Genomic DNA, 15,923 nt, shown 5'->3' with positions numbered 1-15,923 from the left:
AAGCTGGCCAGCGGCAAGGGCAAGGACCAGGGTCAGGTCAGAGGTAGAGGGCGTGAGTGAAGGCGACCCAGACTGAGTCCTTCCCTAAGCACCTAGGTTTCCTGAGAGCTGTTAAGGAAGCAAGGTGAGAAAGGGTTAAGTATGCCCCTCCACCGCCCCCAAATGCTTCCTGTGTTTGAAATCCTTCAGGTCTCTGCAAACCCTCTGGCCCCCGCCAGACGGGCATTGTCCGGGGAGCGGTTGTGGGTTGTCAGAGAGGCCGCGCAGCCTTTGTTGTGGGGCCACCTCAGGGTTCCCTCTCGCGCTCTGGCTGGGGCTGCAGAGTGCGTGCCTGGAGGGGGGCGGTGCGGGAGGCTCGCTCCCTCTCCCTCTTCCTGCCCCCCCTCTAGCCCTCCCGATGACCACATGACCAAGTGGGCTCGCGGCCAAGCCACAAGCTACAAAATGCAGCCCCTGGAGTGAGCGGGGAGCATTCTCGCTGGCAGCCGGGGTCAGGGGCAGTTGCAGCCGCGGCTGAGCAGCCAGCTGCTAGGAAAGAGCTCGCCGCTGCCGCTCCCGGAGCCGCCAAGGCCAGCTTCGCGGCGCTGCCCCGCGGCGGGAGAGGAGGCTGCAGAAGAGCGGAGGCGGCCAGCGGGGGCGGCGGGGCTCAGCGCGCACACTCAGCGGCCGGGGAGCCTCCCGAGCTCAGCGCCCGCACGCGCCAGCCGCGGCTTGCGCCTTTCTTGGCCTCCTGGCGCCCGACCTCTCCTCCCCTGCGCCGGCTCGCCGGGGCCGCGGCGGCCCGAGGAGCAGCATGAATCTGCGGCTCTGCGTGCAGGCGCTCCTGCTCCTCTGGCTCTCCTTGACCGCGGTGTGTGGAGGTGAGTGCGCGCCCTCCCGCTCGCCCGGGCTGCAGCCGGCGCGCTCCTTTCCCTCCGCCCTCCTCGCACTCTCCCCGCCTCCCGGGGAGCCCGGCGCGAGCCGTGCAGTAGCAGCCACGCGCCGGCTAGCGCCAGGCAGCAGATTGACAGGGCGCCCCGGGCCATGGGGCGGCTGCTGGCCGCAAGAACCGCTTCTTTTGCGGGGCTCAACTTGGCCTCTGGCATCATCTGCCCGTCACCTTGTCCCTCCTAACCGTCGCTCGCAGTCCCAGGAGCGCAGGACCACAGGTGTGCGCCGCGTGTCCCATGCCCTGCACCCCGTGTGGTGAGGGTGGAGGCCGGGGACATGCCCGCTCCCTCGTGGATCGGTGGAAGGAACTGACCAGAGTCGGGTGGGCTGGGCCCCCATATTAAACGTCTTCTGGTCCCTGAAGGCTGGGAGCCTCCCGCCGGTCCAGGGGCGCGGGAAACCGGGGATGATGTGCCAACATGCAGACGTGACACTTGTTGCATAGGCAGGAGTGCGCGGAGGGGGTGGCGGCATGGAGCCCAGCTGTTGCTCCTTTTGGCCTGCATGTGTGAGCAGAGGCAGCCACCCCAAGGCAGGGCCGGGCCCAGCCGGGCTGGGCTGGTCTTCTCCTCCCTAACCCCAAGGTCCTGGCTGGCCTCCTCCCCTGCACAGGATGCCCTCCCCATAGCCTCCATCCCACCCCCAGATACTTGGTTCTCTTACATCCTGGCTCCAGCCTTTCTTTCTGTCCCAGGCATGGGCATGCTTCACCTTAGTCTCCCTGTCGCTAGGCACCAAAGGAGGAAGCACAGCACCTGACCCGACCCCTCCCTGCAGCTCAGGAAAGGGGAGTCCTTTTGCCCTCACCTGCCAATACTTGGCACTAGTGCCCATGTCCGCCCCTAGCCTGGTCCCCACCCAAGCCCCAGCAGCCCCATCCCGGGCTGCCTGTCCTCTGTGTGTCAATGTCTCCTGGGGCTGCCAGCTCCCACCTCCAGCTGCCACAGTCCTATGATCTGGCTGTCATTGCTGCCTGCCTGGCACCACACAAGGGGAAGGCCAAGACCAGGTGGACTAATGCCAGGACCATGGCTGGAGTCACAGGGAGGTGGGAGCAGAAAGAAGGAGAAGGCAGAGCAATGAGTTTCCTAGGGCAAGGGCACAGGGCCCTACGTGGTTCCAAACCCTCCAGAACAGGAGGATGGCATGCAGCCCAGGAGCCTCTGAGGGGTCCAGCCAGCTCTGCCTGCCTCTCATCGCAGGCCACCTCCTTTCTCTGCTCTTGCTTTTTGGCCCTGTTGTGGCCCTGGGAATACTGCCTGACTTCTCAGAAAGGCGTGGTGGTTGGGGCTGGCACCTCCTGCCTCCAGGTAGCTGGCCAGTGATCTCTCTCTTCAAGACCTGAGCATGAAGTCAGCCACCGCCACAGTAAGAAGTGGGCAGGTTTTTTTCCACAGAAACTCCTATCAGGCAGGTAACAGAGGGAGCAAAAGATACTAATGTAAGATACGAATGATACACCATACCAGCCTGTCCTCAGGGAGCCTACCGTCTGGTGTCATTAACAAGGCACGACACTTGTACAATACCACCACAGGCAAATAGTCCAGGGTGGTGACTTCAGGGAAGAAAAAGACTGGGTGCAGAGAGAGTGTTCCAGAGGAAGGTGGGGCTTCTGGATCTGCACACTTGGTGCTCCCCACAGAGGCTGTGGGGAGACCCCTAGCCAATAGACAACCATTCAGACTCTCCTGGGGCCCAGCCATTGGGACAGTACTAGCAAAGGGGAGAGAGCTGGTTTCAAGGGAAGGGAAGTCGGCCAGGATGCCTGAACACCGTGTGGCTGGTCCAGAGCCTGCCACTTCGTGCTTTAATTCCCCCGTCTTCATTAGGTAATCTGTCTACTCTGATTTGGGTAAATTCGTTGCCCTCACATTTTGCTCAAGCCTCGTGTGGGAAACTTTCAGGGCTCTCACTGACTTCTCTACTCCCTGACTTCTCCTGGAGCCAAGGAGGGGCACGTCCCTGGAGGTGGCCACCAGCCAAGGGTCCAGGTACACATGTCCTGCTCCTGCTGGCTCCTGTCCTGGGTTAGAAGTAGGAATCCCAGAACCACTTTGTCCTTGGCCCAGACTGGCGTGCTGTCCCTGGCCAGAGTCCCCAGTCAAAGTTCCAGCCTGAATGCCATACTTCCTCCTCTCCACAGTCTGTCCTGACTTGGAATGTCTGCCCCCGACCCCTCTCCACACCGCCTCTCATCACCCCGATACCACCGTGTACACTCCTCCACTGCCTCCTGACCTGGGATACACTTTGCTCTTGTGAATCTGAGAACTCCTGGGCCAGGGCCAAGTGTCCCTCGGTCTCTGAGCACCTCTCTTTTTCCCCTTCTCCTCCCCCTCCGCAGGCCCAGCTCAAAGCCTGCAGTCACAGTGGGAGTGTGAGGAGAGCCTACTGTACCCCTCCTGCTCAGGGAAGGGCATCTCCACTCCATCCCCAGTCCTTAGCACTAAGCACCCATGTAACCTGAGCCAGGCCTCTCCACGCAAAGAACTAAGGCAAGGGAAGCAGAGGGCCGCCAGATAGAGCATGATGTATCCCAGGGCAGCAAAGCTGGCACTGGAGACAGCACAGGGCCCTGGAGAAGGCGATGGGATGGGGGGGTGGGCAGACAAAGAGACACATGCAGGACCACAGAGCAGTGGAGGGGCATTGCCAGCGGGGTCCCCAACGGAGGACACATTTGGGCTTTTAAAGTCATCACAAGACAGGCCAGACTGAGAGGAAAAACAGGTGCGTCATTCCTGATGAAGCTGGCATGTTCCTGAAAAGTCGCACGTACCTCTTGGTGCATTGGCAGGGTTGGAGTTCAAATTGCATAAAAGTCAAATCCTGTCCTCCCCCGACTGCAGTTCTCAGCGTGGAGATGCTGTAGCTTCATGGCTGATGGCGCTTCAGCAGGCAATGGCTCCAATCTCTCTAGGCTCAAGATTGTTTGGGGGATTGCTCCAGCCTCCTTTTACGTAGCAAATGAGCTAGAAGAAAATATTTAAGTGCATTAGGGCTGGCCTCCATTTCTAAAGGGGAATTCTTTTGTACAGTCAAGACCTCTGCAGTGATGAGAATCAACAGCCTCTAATTTGTTCCTTTGGACAGGATAAAGCCAGGGTTTCAGGTGTCAGCTTATCTGATGGTGAGCTAGACTCAGAATCAAAAGTAGGAAACAGGTGGGTGATGGGCTCAGAGTGCGGGAGGAGCCAGCAGAGCTCGGTGATGCTGAGGACAATGAGTCCCCCACCCAATGGGAGGGATGCAAGAGGCCCAGGGCTGGTCTCCAGAGCTTGGCTGGGGGCTCAGTCAGCTCAGAGCAGTTCTTCTCTGCAGACCTAGAGTCTAGACATCTTCCTGGCCAGAGTCAGAACCACCAAGCCTGCTCCCCATCCTGACATACGGCCTCTAGCCCTCCCTTTCTGACTGCCATAGACTTACAGTCTTGGGTGCTGAGCACATGGAGATGACACCCTCCCCCTCCTGGCACGGTGCTTCTCTTCTCCATGTCTGCCACCACTCTGAGCTACAATGGCCTGCGTCACTGCCCCATCCCTTCTGCACCCCCAGCAGTTCAAGGTGCAGAGGTGAGAGCCAAGTGTTGACTTGGTTCACTTCACAAGGCCCCTAGGTCCTTCCCCTGCGTTATCAGCATCATTCAGATCCATCCTCAGTGATCACGGTGAGCCTTGTGGGGACCCCAGAACTCAAGGGAGAGGCTGAAGCAGCTGCGGTGGGGAGCTTAGTGAAGGTCTTTCCCTCCTCCCCCTCTCTAGCCCCAGCCCCCTCACAGATGGCGCCAAGAGGGTAGCTCTGTGATAGTCAGACAGAAGCAGCCCACTTGTTCCATCCATACTTACTGCTCCAAAATGCTAAGATAATTTTTCTTTAATTCTCATAGGTTATGAATTTAAGGAATAAGTTGGCATGGAATTGTGGCTAGCTAACCAAATGACCAGCTCAACAGCGGGGTCCTCATGGACCTGACGATTTTTCTTGGGGAAAGAGGGAAGGAGGGTGCAGGCTTGGAGAATATGCGTTTATGTATGTGTTTGTGGAGGGGGTGGGCATGTCTGGGTGTGAGTGGGGAGAACTGCAGGCCCAGAAGCCTGGGGGAAGAGAGCCCTAAGGCCAAACCCCCCACTTTTGGCCCAAGAGGAGCCTAAACACTTGGAAATTGTGTGCAAGTGGAAGAGGACTCACAAGAGCCAAGGAGCCAAGGAAGGAACAGAGTGTGGGGATGTTGGAGGCAGAGGCAGAGGGGAAGAGGGAACTGCCAGTGGTATCACTGGGGTGTGAGCAGCCAATGGGAGGCTCTGTGGAAACTGTGAGCAAGTGGTGGGAATTCCTGGGTAGATGGCAATGGGGCTCAAGGGACAGGAATCTAGATGCAGGCAAATCAGATGGTGTGCAGGGGGAGAGACTGTTACTCATGATCTCTGGCCTCAGATGCTGTATCTGCACAGGCCTGTACTGGGCATTGCACAAGTACCCTGCCTGACTGCCTCTTCCCCGGCACCATCTCATCTCCGCACATGCCTGCTGTCACCAACCAGGCTTGTCTTGGGGGTGGCAGCTCGGCTTCCCTGCATGGACTGTAGGCTTCGTGAGAGTTGGCCTGCATGACTTTTCCCTTACTGCACCCAAGGATACCCTGCACCACTTGGATTCCATTGTCAGGGCTCAGTCTGGTGTCAGGAGGCTTCTACTCTAAGCCTCCTGACAGATGTGGACAGATGTAAAGAGGAGCCCCAGAATGCAGAATAGAAGCCAGTTGGGATTGAAATGGAAGGAATTTACATGAGACACAGGATGTAGGGTGTGATCCGGGAATTTCAGGAGGTAGGGCATTGGTGGGGAGGTACCAACGTGCACAGCCCACCCCGCTCCTGGTGCACAGACATGCTGCTGAAGGTGACCATTCTCTCATTTATTCATTCTCAAATATGCGTGCAATATTTATTGGTCTCTAAATCTGGTCTCAGATTTCTAAATCTGGTCACAGTATGAGGCAGGCTGAGTCAGAGACCCCTCCCTCTTAACCCGCCTGGCCCAGCCCCATCCACTGGGAGGATTTGGTGCCCTAGAGAGGCCTAACCACCAATGAGACACCCAGGGGTGAGATATGAGCTCCCTAGTACTCAAAAGTGGGTCATCCTGCATATCAAAGGATGTAGGAGTAAAATGACGTGATGTTCGGGATTTGCTTTAAAATACTGCAGTCAAGGAAAATAGAAAAGGGATAACTAAAGCATATGTGACTCCATCTGGATAACTGTTGAATCCAGGTGATGGGTACATGGTGGTAGGAGGGTCATTGTAATGTCATATGTCTAAAATGTTTGAAGTGTATCAGTCGCAGGGGTGCCATGGTGATTACTGCCTCCTGCCACCCAGCCAAGTACAGGCATGACGCCCCAAAGTGCACACCCCCCAATGATGTTCCAAAGAACCCACTTGTGCCTGTCAGCAACATGATATAACTGTCAAAAGGACAGAAAATCAGCTGCATCAATGGCAAGATGTGAGTAGTAGGTTCCGTTTGTGCCAGGACAGTGCAGAAATGGCAAATTTTCCTCAATATGAACAAGAGAAACAAAGAAAATCTATGAGAAGTGCCGCCACATGGAGAGACCACCCCTCCCGTGGGCCTGTGGTCTGCGGCCCCTGCTCGTTTCCAACAACCTTCCTCACTAACAGGCTTTCTCCTTCCTGCAGGGCCCCTGATGCGGCTTCCCTATGGGAATGGGCTGGAAGAGGGCAATGTCCGCCACCTGGTTGCAGCCCAGAGGGTCGAGGAATGGGCCAGGGCCCTGGCAGGGAGGTCGGAGGAAATTCCGCCGCCAGCGGCCCCGCCTCTCCCATAAGGGACCCATGCCTTTCTGAAGCAGGTACTTGAGCCTTTGCTCAGTGGACAGTGCTAAAGCGGAGGGAGAGGGACAGCCTAGAAGCCGGGTGACCCTGCAGCTCAGCACTGGCCAGACACATCCATCAAGCAGTCCTGGCGCCACACGCACAGGGACTTAGAGTTGGCAAGAGAGCTTATGGGGCAGCTGTCTAGCCCCTTTATTTTACAGACGATCTCCTCATCTGAGGCCCAGAGAGGGGCTTGACACTTGGGGCCAATCTTCCTTCCACCCTGCTGCCTGGGGTTGGGGAGGCTGGCCTGCTTAGAGATTTCTAGACATTCTGGTGGACCTTAATGGCTGGGGAGGGATGCCCAGGGCAAACCTACAGATGTCCAGTGTAGACTGTCACCAGAGTTGGGGAAGGAGGCAGAGAGCTCTAGGGGCTCTCAGGCAGAGAACAAGAGGACAGCTGTGGCTGTGGTTGCCTGGAGCTGTGAGAAGGAGGGAAGAACCAAGGCGGCAGCAGAGAGAGGAGAGCTGAATTCTGTCCCTCACCTGGTCTGCTGGCTGTCCCACTGCAATGGGGACAGGCAGGCACCAACTCAGGGGCCTTGGGCTCGAGGTTTGGGCTGAGTGAGTTGGGGGGAGAGAGAAAGGGGTCTCCTCTCCTTTCCTGGGGAGTTCCTTTGGTCTAGGATATGTCCATGACTTCTCTGTTGTCATTTTTGTCTCCTTAGGACTGAAGGGGCCCCCAAGTGCCCACCCCCTGTGGTTCTGTCTTCTCCATAGATTGGTCTGCTTCTCTGGAGGCCTCACGTCCATTCAGCTCTCACCTCACACCTGCTGTAGCCACCGATGGGCCCGGCTCTTCTCACCTGCCTGCTTCCCCCAGTGGCGTGTTCCTGGCTATAGTTTGGATGATTCCCGTTCTCTCACAAGGATCCGTCCAGTCCATCTTCCTGGCCCCTCCCTGGACTGACTTTGGAGACCCAGCCCCGGAAAGCCTCCCTTCTTCTCCAGGTCCCCACTGCTCTAGTCCCTGCCTGTCTCATCTAACGCCCCAACCCTTCACTTGGGCCTTCCTTTCTCATGTCTGCCCTGGGCCCGAGGTGGAAATGCTCCCTTCTGCGGGCTCCAGCAGATCCCTTGTTTTCCTGTCAGTTGGACCCCTCACCTGGCCTCCAGGGAGGAATGCAGAGAAAAGCAAGGGGAGACTCTATTTAAGAGGTGCTGGCTGCGGGGATCCAGACAGGGAACACTGGGGGCACAGAAGTGTGGCAGGGGGAGCGCTGGTGAAATGGGTGGAGCATCAGTGTTTACTCAGTTAAGGAAGAGGTAAAGGAGAGGGGCCTGTGAAGTCCTTTGTCCCTTCTCTTGACTTACTGTGCCTCCCAATACTCCCTTCTTCCTGCCCCCACACCCCATCCCCAGCTAGCCCAGCTCCAAGTCAGGAGGGGAGGGTGCTGGGTCTGACATGGCTCTATACCCTCCCAGGAGTAAAAGCCAAGCAAGAGGTTGTTTTTGCCAAGAATCACAGAATATTAGAACTGAAAGGACCCTTGGAGATCACTTAGCCTTCTTAGGCAAACGCCTGTAAAAACAGAAGCCTGGAGAGGGGAGTGACCTGCTCAGAGTCATTGCAGAGCTGGAATGGGGACCAGGTCTCCCATCTCCTACTTTATGATGTCCTCTTCCCTCTTGATGATGTCTTTTCAAAGCAAATGAAGTGCCTTTTCCGGAGGCTGGGGCTGGGGGTGACTGGGAGGGGAAGGGAAGGGAGAGGCAAGCTGGCTGTGAACTGTCCTGTTGTGGGGCCGGAGCTGCTCCCACTTCCCTGACCTACCCCTGCTGCACCATTCCCCCAGCTGGGCTGGAAGGTTCCATAACTGGTCAGCTGCCCCCATTCTGGCAGCATTCCCAGACCCGGGGTACTCTAATAGGGGCGGCTCAGGAACTGAGACTACCGTTCAACCCCTGTGGTGATGGTTTTCAGGAGCATGAGGTAGCCTTCAGTCATTGGACTCCATGGCCTTCCCTTCGTGCTGACTGGACTTTCCTTCCAGGGCTTTTCCTTTGGGGGAGGCGGAGAGGGGAGAAGAAGGAAGGGAAGGGCAGAAGGAAGGAGGGACAGGAGGAAGAAAAGAAAGCAAAGGAAGGGAAGGAAGGAAAGAAGGATGGGAGGAAGTGCAGCAGGAATAGCACCCTCTCCCCGGGAGGCCCCAGCTTCCATGAGGGGCCATCACCAGCCATTCCTTGGAGGGAGCTTTCTCACCTATTGCTTGAGCAGGCTTCCCAGGAGGGAGAAAGGGAAGACAAAAGCCTGATGCCCAACTTTGTGTGTGTAGGGACGGGGGAGTCAGGGCCCCCCAAGTCCCACAATAACCCCAATGTTTGCCTATCCGCCCCCCCCCCAAGCCTTCCTTTACCTCTGCTGCTGCTAACACTGCTGCTGCTTAAAGGCTCATGCTTGGAGTGGGGACTGGTCGATGCCCAGAAAGTCTCTTCTGCCACTGACGCCCCCATCAGGGATTGGGCCTGCTTTCCCCGCTTCCTTTCTGTGTCTCCTGCCTCATCGGCCTGCCATGACCTGCAGCCAAACCCAGCCCCGTGGGGAAGGGGAGAAAGTGGGGAACGGCTGAGAAAGCTGGGAGATAGGGAACAGAGGAGGGTAGGGGTGGGCTGGGGGGGCTGCCTTATTTAAAGTGGTTGTTTATGATTCTTATACTAATTTATGCAAGATATTAAGGCCCTGTTCATTAAGAAATTGTTCCTTTCCCCTGTGTTCAATGTGTTTGTAAAGATGTTCTGTGTAAATATGTCTTTATAATAAACAGTTAAAAGCTGACAGTTCACCCTTACTCTTGGAGGTCATGTTCAGGAGGGGCGTTCCTTTCCCCTGGGGGCCATGGTTGTCCCCATGCCCACATATTGCACATGCAGGGAGGTAAGTGCCTGCATCCCAAATCGATTCTAGGTCAACTGGCCTCAAACCGATTTGCCATGAGCTCACAAAATGAATCCCTATGCTTAATGACCAGGTCACATAAAATCCAGCCCTTATAGGTTTTCTGGCATCTGTTTGGGTGTCCTCATTTTTTTGGCAGTGTCATTTAAAGAATTTTTCAAAAGCAATTTATTTAAGAACATGCTGATTAAATGCAGGATCGCTACTAAAAATTGTTTTGTATCCTTGGTGGGTGTCTTCTGCTATTTTATCTACTTTTGAACACTTTCAGGACTTTTTAGCCAGTTTGCCTTTCTTGAAAAATGTTGTGTTTTCAGTAATAAATACATTTGATAATGACTTTGTTTGTATCATTTTATGTTTCACAAAGTAGAGTTGCTTGATAAATGAGATAGCCTGAAAAATAAAATGCAAAGAGTTGAATATAATTCTGCCCCATCTGTCTCACTTCATGCTTTTGTCAAAATGCCAATATCTTGCATAACAGAAGGGAACATTGGGTACATGCTAATTTGGTTAAAAACCCACTAGGTGCACACATGCATACACATTACAAAGCAAAACTCAGTGAGAAGCAGAGAGGAGGGATCGAAATGGGTTCATTTGATAAATCTCGTGGGAAATCCTGTAGATTTGACAAGTATTTAGTGCTAGAAATATACAATTTTAAAGAAAGGGTCTTCAAACAAACTCCCTAAAAAGTCATAAAAATGTTCAATAGGAGAGAAAATAGAAAAAGTCACCCCCAAGCATACAAAACAATCTCATTATTGACAAAATGCTGCAAGTTGTGATAGTGATTTAAAAATGCAGTGTTACGGCTGGGTGCAGTGGCTCACACCTGTAATCCCAGCACTTTGGGAGGCCGAGGCGGGCAGATCACTTGAGGTTAGGAGTTTGAGACCAGCCTGGCCAACAAGGTGAAACTCCGTCTCTACTAAAAATACAAAGATTAGCTGGGTATGGTGGCGGGCACCTGTAATCCCAGCTACTTGGGAGGCTGAGGCCAGAGAATCGCTTAAACACAGGAGGCGGAGGTTGCAGTGAGCCGAGATCACGCCACTGTACTCCAGCCTGGGTGACAGAGCCAGACTCCATCTGAAAAAAAAAAAAAAAAATGATGTTATGTTGGACGTGCCTCTTATTCCTAAGAGGTGTAAAATGCCTTATTTAAAAATTACTAGTTTGACTTTTAGGCAAACAGGTCATCAGAGGAACTGGTTTTAGGCAGAGGTTTCAGGTGGACTGACTTTATGCTGATTAGTCTGTAACCTCCCTAATCATCCCCAAAGTTCTAAATTCACGTGAAAGCAAGGAGAAGCGGGTGGAGCATGGGGCAAGACAACTTAATACCGACCCATAAGTGTACAGTGAATTAGATAAGTGAATCTAGAATCTGGTCTTCAAATTCCAGAACACAAATTCTTTCTACAGTACTACAGAAGGTCCCCTAACTAGAAAGAAGAACTAGATACAAAACGTGTTTGATATTCTTTTTTTTTTTTTTTCCCCAAGACAGAGTCTCGCTCTGTCTCCCAGGCTGGAGGGAAGCCAGTGGCGTGATCTCGGCTCACTGCAACCTCAAACCTCCACCTCCCGGGTTGCAATGATTCTCCTGCCTCACCCTCCCAAGTAGCTGGGATTACACGCACCCGCCACCACGCCTGGCTAATTTTTTGTATATTTATTTATTTATTTATTTTTATTATTATTTTTCAGTAGACACAGGGGTTCACCAGGTTAGCCAGGCTAGTCTTGAACTCCTGACCTCAAGTAATCCGCCTGCCTTGGCTTCCCAAAGTGCTGGGATTACAAGCATGAATCACCATACCCAGCTGTGTTTGATATTCTTAGTAAATACAATACGAATTCGTGTACAAGATGGCACGGTGTGGACTGGTGGGATCAGGGAAAGCTAATAGAGGCTAAGTGATAAAAACAGGCCCTAGAAGGCACAATAGCATTTGGTTAAGTTGGCGAAAGGATGATGGGCAGTGACGGCGGGGACAAGGAAGGGGGAGCAGCCACCAGGGTCCATGGAACATATGTAGTCAACTGGATACTACTGGGTGGATGCAAGTGTGACCTCCTTGGGACAGGGGATAAGGAAAATAAAATTGGTGGCTTCTGTAAAGATAATTAGACCTCAGACCAAAAGAAGGCTGGACATATGATATGCGTTGCTACTACCCTTTGGAGATATCTTGACCAAATAAATACAACAGAAGCAGAGTAGGGCATTGTTTTTCAAAATGTAGAGCTTAGGAGAAGAAATAGGAGTTCACTTAACTGATTGTTTCTGGACTGGAGGTCCTGAGCTGAGACGTTGACGAATGGGGGCAGAGAACCTGAAAACCAACACTCTTTCAAATCCATCTGGAATTAGGCAGCCTCTGAAATGACAGAGATTAGGGAGGCAAACAGACTCAGACCACACACAGCTTTTCAGGACCCCAGGTATGGTGTAAAATGAGCCATAACTGTTTAGAAATCTAACATTTCAGACTCTCCTGTAGGCCTGGCTGGCTTGGTACCCCCCGTAGGGGCTGGGCTCCTCTGCATTGAGGGAACCACGAGGCCTGGCCTGAGCAGCCATTCTGAGGTCCTTACAGAATTCAATTCTCCAAGCCTAAAGGTTATTCAACTGAAATGTCTCAATCCAAAGTTTCTTTCTGACCAGAGCGTGCCTGTGCCAGCTAACTGCCAAAGGAGATGGCAGAGATTTACTCAATGTCTTCCTCTCCGGCTTCAGAAGGGCCGCTGACTTAGCCAGCATTCTCGGTAACTCTCCAAAGGAAGGCTTCTTCTCTAGGACTCCTTTGAAAATCCAGCTTTTCCTATGTAGTGGCCAGTGCTCAGAGAAGGAGCCCAGCAAGGGACACCCCTTGCCGCTGTCTTGGACTTCAGCCAAAGGTCCAAGTCGCATCCAGGACACTTCCTTGAATGTTTCAAATCAGCCGCCAACAGACTTTTTCTGTAAAGAGCCAGATAGTTTTCTTGACTTTTTGAGCCATATGGTCTCTATCCCAACTCAAACCTCTTTGAGTTTGATGCTGCTGCCTACTTTTTAGCACTGTGGTCGGAATTGACTGTGACGACGCAGGTAAAGTTTTTGGCATGTGCAAAAGCAGCCATACACAATACATACACCAGTGGACATGACTGTGTCAAAAAAAAAAAAAAAAAACTTTATAAAAGCAGGTAGCAGGGCATAGTTTGCCCAGCTCTGTCTCAAATGAAGCATCAGCAAGCTCTTCAACTCAGCCCCTGAACCTTGCCTGGAGCACAAGGGGAAGACTTACATTCTGCAGCAAAGTGTAGAATTAAGTGATTGAATACACTGGTTATGAGATGGCCTCTGATGATAATCATACTGACAGAGTGATTCCAGTGGAAGAAGTCTGGAGTCAGATCAGGTTCAAATCCTGGCACCACCATTTACTCACCTGCGTGACCTTGCAGCAAGGGTCTTGATCTGGATGAGCCCATGTTTCTGCTTTGGGCAGGATGCTGCTGCCCACTTTATAGCACTGTGGTCAGGATTGACTGCGATGATGCAGGGAAAGTGTTTGGCACAGTGCCTGGCCCATGTTATGAGCTTACTAAGTGGGAGCTATTATTATCTCTGCTAAGCCTCATTCTAGCCCTGAGAACTGGACAGGGCAACCATCATTATCCCCAATTTATAGATGAAAAATCAGGCTCATGGAGGTGAGGTCACTTGTTCAAATTCACAGAGCCACTCATGGGTGAGTAGAGCCTCAAACCTGGGTCTGTCCCCGGCTCAGGTCAGCTGCTGCTATGGTTTGAATGAATCCTTCAAATTCATATTTTGGAAACTTAATCCCTAAATTCAAATGTTGATGGTATTTAGAGGTGGGGCTTTGGTACATAATTAAAATTAAATAAGGTCATCAGGATTGTGCCCCTATGATGGAACTGGGGACTTTATAAGAAGAGGAAGAGAGACCTGAGCTGGCACACTCTTGCCCTCTTGCCATGTGATGCCATTTTACCATGTTATGATTTGCAAAAAGGCCCTCACCAGATGCCAGTGCCATGCTCTTGGCCTTCCCAGCCTCCAGAGCTGTGAGCTAAATAAAGTTTTTTTCTTTATAAGTTACCCAGTCTGTGGCTACAGAAAACAAACTATGACAGCTTCCCTGCTCCTGCTAAGGGTCCTCTTTCCCACCATGAGTGTGCCTCAGCCACTGGAAATTTCTGGTCTCCCAGATAACCTATAGGGCCTCCCCAGGGACAGATTGGGTCCTCGGCATTTTTCTTTGTAGAAGCTTAGCTTGGGCAGCAGCCCAGGAGGCCTCTCCAAAGGTGTTAAGTGCTCACCATTAACATCTGATCTGTCTGGAAGTCTGGAGCCAGGCACCTGTTTCAGGATACCTGCTTGGCTGTTGGGGTTCCTTTCTGCACAAGGCTAGGGGCTCAGAAACCTGGGTTCCAGTCCTGAATCTGCTTCTACCTAGGGCTTGCTGGGTAGCTTAGCAAAGTCTTTCCTTGGCCCTTTCTGGGCCTCAGCCTACTCACCTGCCCAGGACACCTGGGTGGGTAGATGTGAAGCTTCTGCTTGTGACTAGGGCTTTGTTGGGGTCCCAGCTGTAGGGGGTGATTCAGGCTGCCCTCCAGAGGCCATTCAGGACCTGACCCAGGGACCTGTAGGGAGGAGCTCTGGGAGAAGAACTGGGCATATGGCAGGAAAATGGGAACCTAAGCCAATGAAGGAGTCCACTGCTGGGTTACGTGGGTTGCACAAGCTTCCCATAACCCCAGTGGCTGCTGGAACTTCCATTCCATACTTCCCCCTTTGCACAAATTAAATGCTTTCTGATCTTCTCTGAGTGTTAAAAAATTGGCACACTGCTGCAGAGCTAGCCTGGGGGCGTGAAACTTGGGGTTCTGACCTCTGGATCCTAATCCCAGCTTCACCAGTAACTGGCTGTGCGATTCCAGGCAGGTCTGTTCGTCTGTTAGGGGTCCTGGTTCTCCCTCATCTATTTTCATAGGATGACAATCTCTGCTTTCCCTACCTTAAACACACAGAATCATAGAAGGGCAGAGCTGACATGAGTCTGACAGATCATTCAGTACCCTAAGCCCTGTTATTTTTACAAATGAAGAAAGTGGGACTCAGAAAGGGTAAGTGAACTCTTAAAAGAACATAGCTAGATAGTCCTAGGAAGCTCATATAGAGTGCTTCTCATGTGCCAAGCACCGAGGAGCTTCACCTGTCCTGACTTACTCAGTTCCCATCACAATCCCATTTTATAGCTGAGGAAACGGAGGCACTCAGAGGCTAAGCCATTAGTCTAAAGATCTGTGGTATGTGAAATGAACTGACAGAAACAAGGTGGCATTGCTTAAAGGAAGGCAAAGGTACTGCTGAAATGCCATCATTCCCTCCAGGGCTGCAGTCACCTCTCGTCTGTGGGGAATGGGCTTCGCTTTGGCACCCTCAGTCCCAGGGCAACAGAACTGCTTGTGATTTAGGGGCTGTGGGAGGCCTGCTGGGAAGAGGGTGCCCCTTTTTCCATCTAGGCAGAGACATGTCTGGCTCCCTCTCCAGCAGGTGTAGGGATAGAGGCTGGTGACTTTGGCATATGTTATGGGGGTTTCATCCCCCATGTCTCTAGGCTCCTGAACTCTCTGGAAGCCTGGAGTTCCTCTCTCCTTTGGAAATTCCCAACTCCTCAGATGTGAGGGATATGGAAAGATAAGGGAGGATAACAAAGCAGGGAGAAAAAAGGTCCCAGTGAGGAGTGCAGGGGGATGGAGGAGGGGATCTCACCACACAGCCCCTTCTACCTCCAGCACCGCAGAGATCTTCTGATCTGATTATCCTCTTTCCTCCTTCCCTCTACTCTGGGCTACTCCCCAGATCAGCTCCACAGCCTGCCCCACCCCCATTCCCACTCCCAAATTGCCTGTCAAGTTTTAGGTCCCAGGCCTTGTGTAAGTTTCAAAAGGAGCTCCCCTTCTCTCAATCTATGCCAAAACTTTTAGAACCCAAGCCTAGAAAGAGCTCTTTGGCCTACCCCTACCCCAAATAATCAGCCTCCTGGACAATCAGCTAAAAAACACCTACCCTTGGCCAGGCACGGTGGCTCACGCCTGTAATCCCAGCAGTTTGGGAGGCTGAAGTGGGCAGATCATCTGAGGTCAGGAGTTTGAGACTAGCC

The 15,923-nt window shown here is 52.8% G+C and overlaps 1 protein-coding gene across 1 annotated transcript; it reads left to right on the top strand.

Moving 5' to 3' along the window:
• Positions 1-456: 456 nt before the first annotated feature.
• On the top strand, positions 457-6,808 carry APLN (apelin). The gene is given in 3 exon segments (XM_033201538.1): positions 457-860; positions 6,637-6,698; positions 6,700-6,808. Coding segments are annotated over 3 exon segments (234 nt in total). The 5' UTR covers positions 457-793; the 3' UTR covers positions 6,805-6,808.
• The last annotated feature ends 9,115 nt before the right edge of the window (positions 6,809-15,923 follow it).

Source organism: Trachypithecus francoisi, unplaced genomic scaffold, assembly GCF_009764315.1.
Source record: "Trachypithecus francoisi isolate TF-2019V2 unplaced genomic scaffold, Tfra_2.0 Lachesis_group6, whole genome shotgun sequence".
Classification (NCBI taxonomy): Eukaryota; Metazoa; Chordata; class Mammalia; order Primates; family Cercopithecidae; genus Trachypithecus; species Trachypithecus francoisi.
Note: the sequence above shows the minus strand (reverse complement) of the source record. Positions and strands in the feature narration are given on the sequence as shown.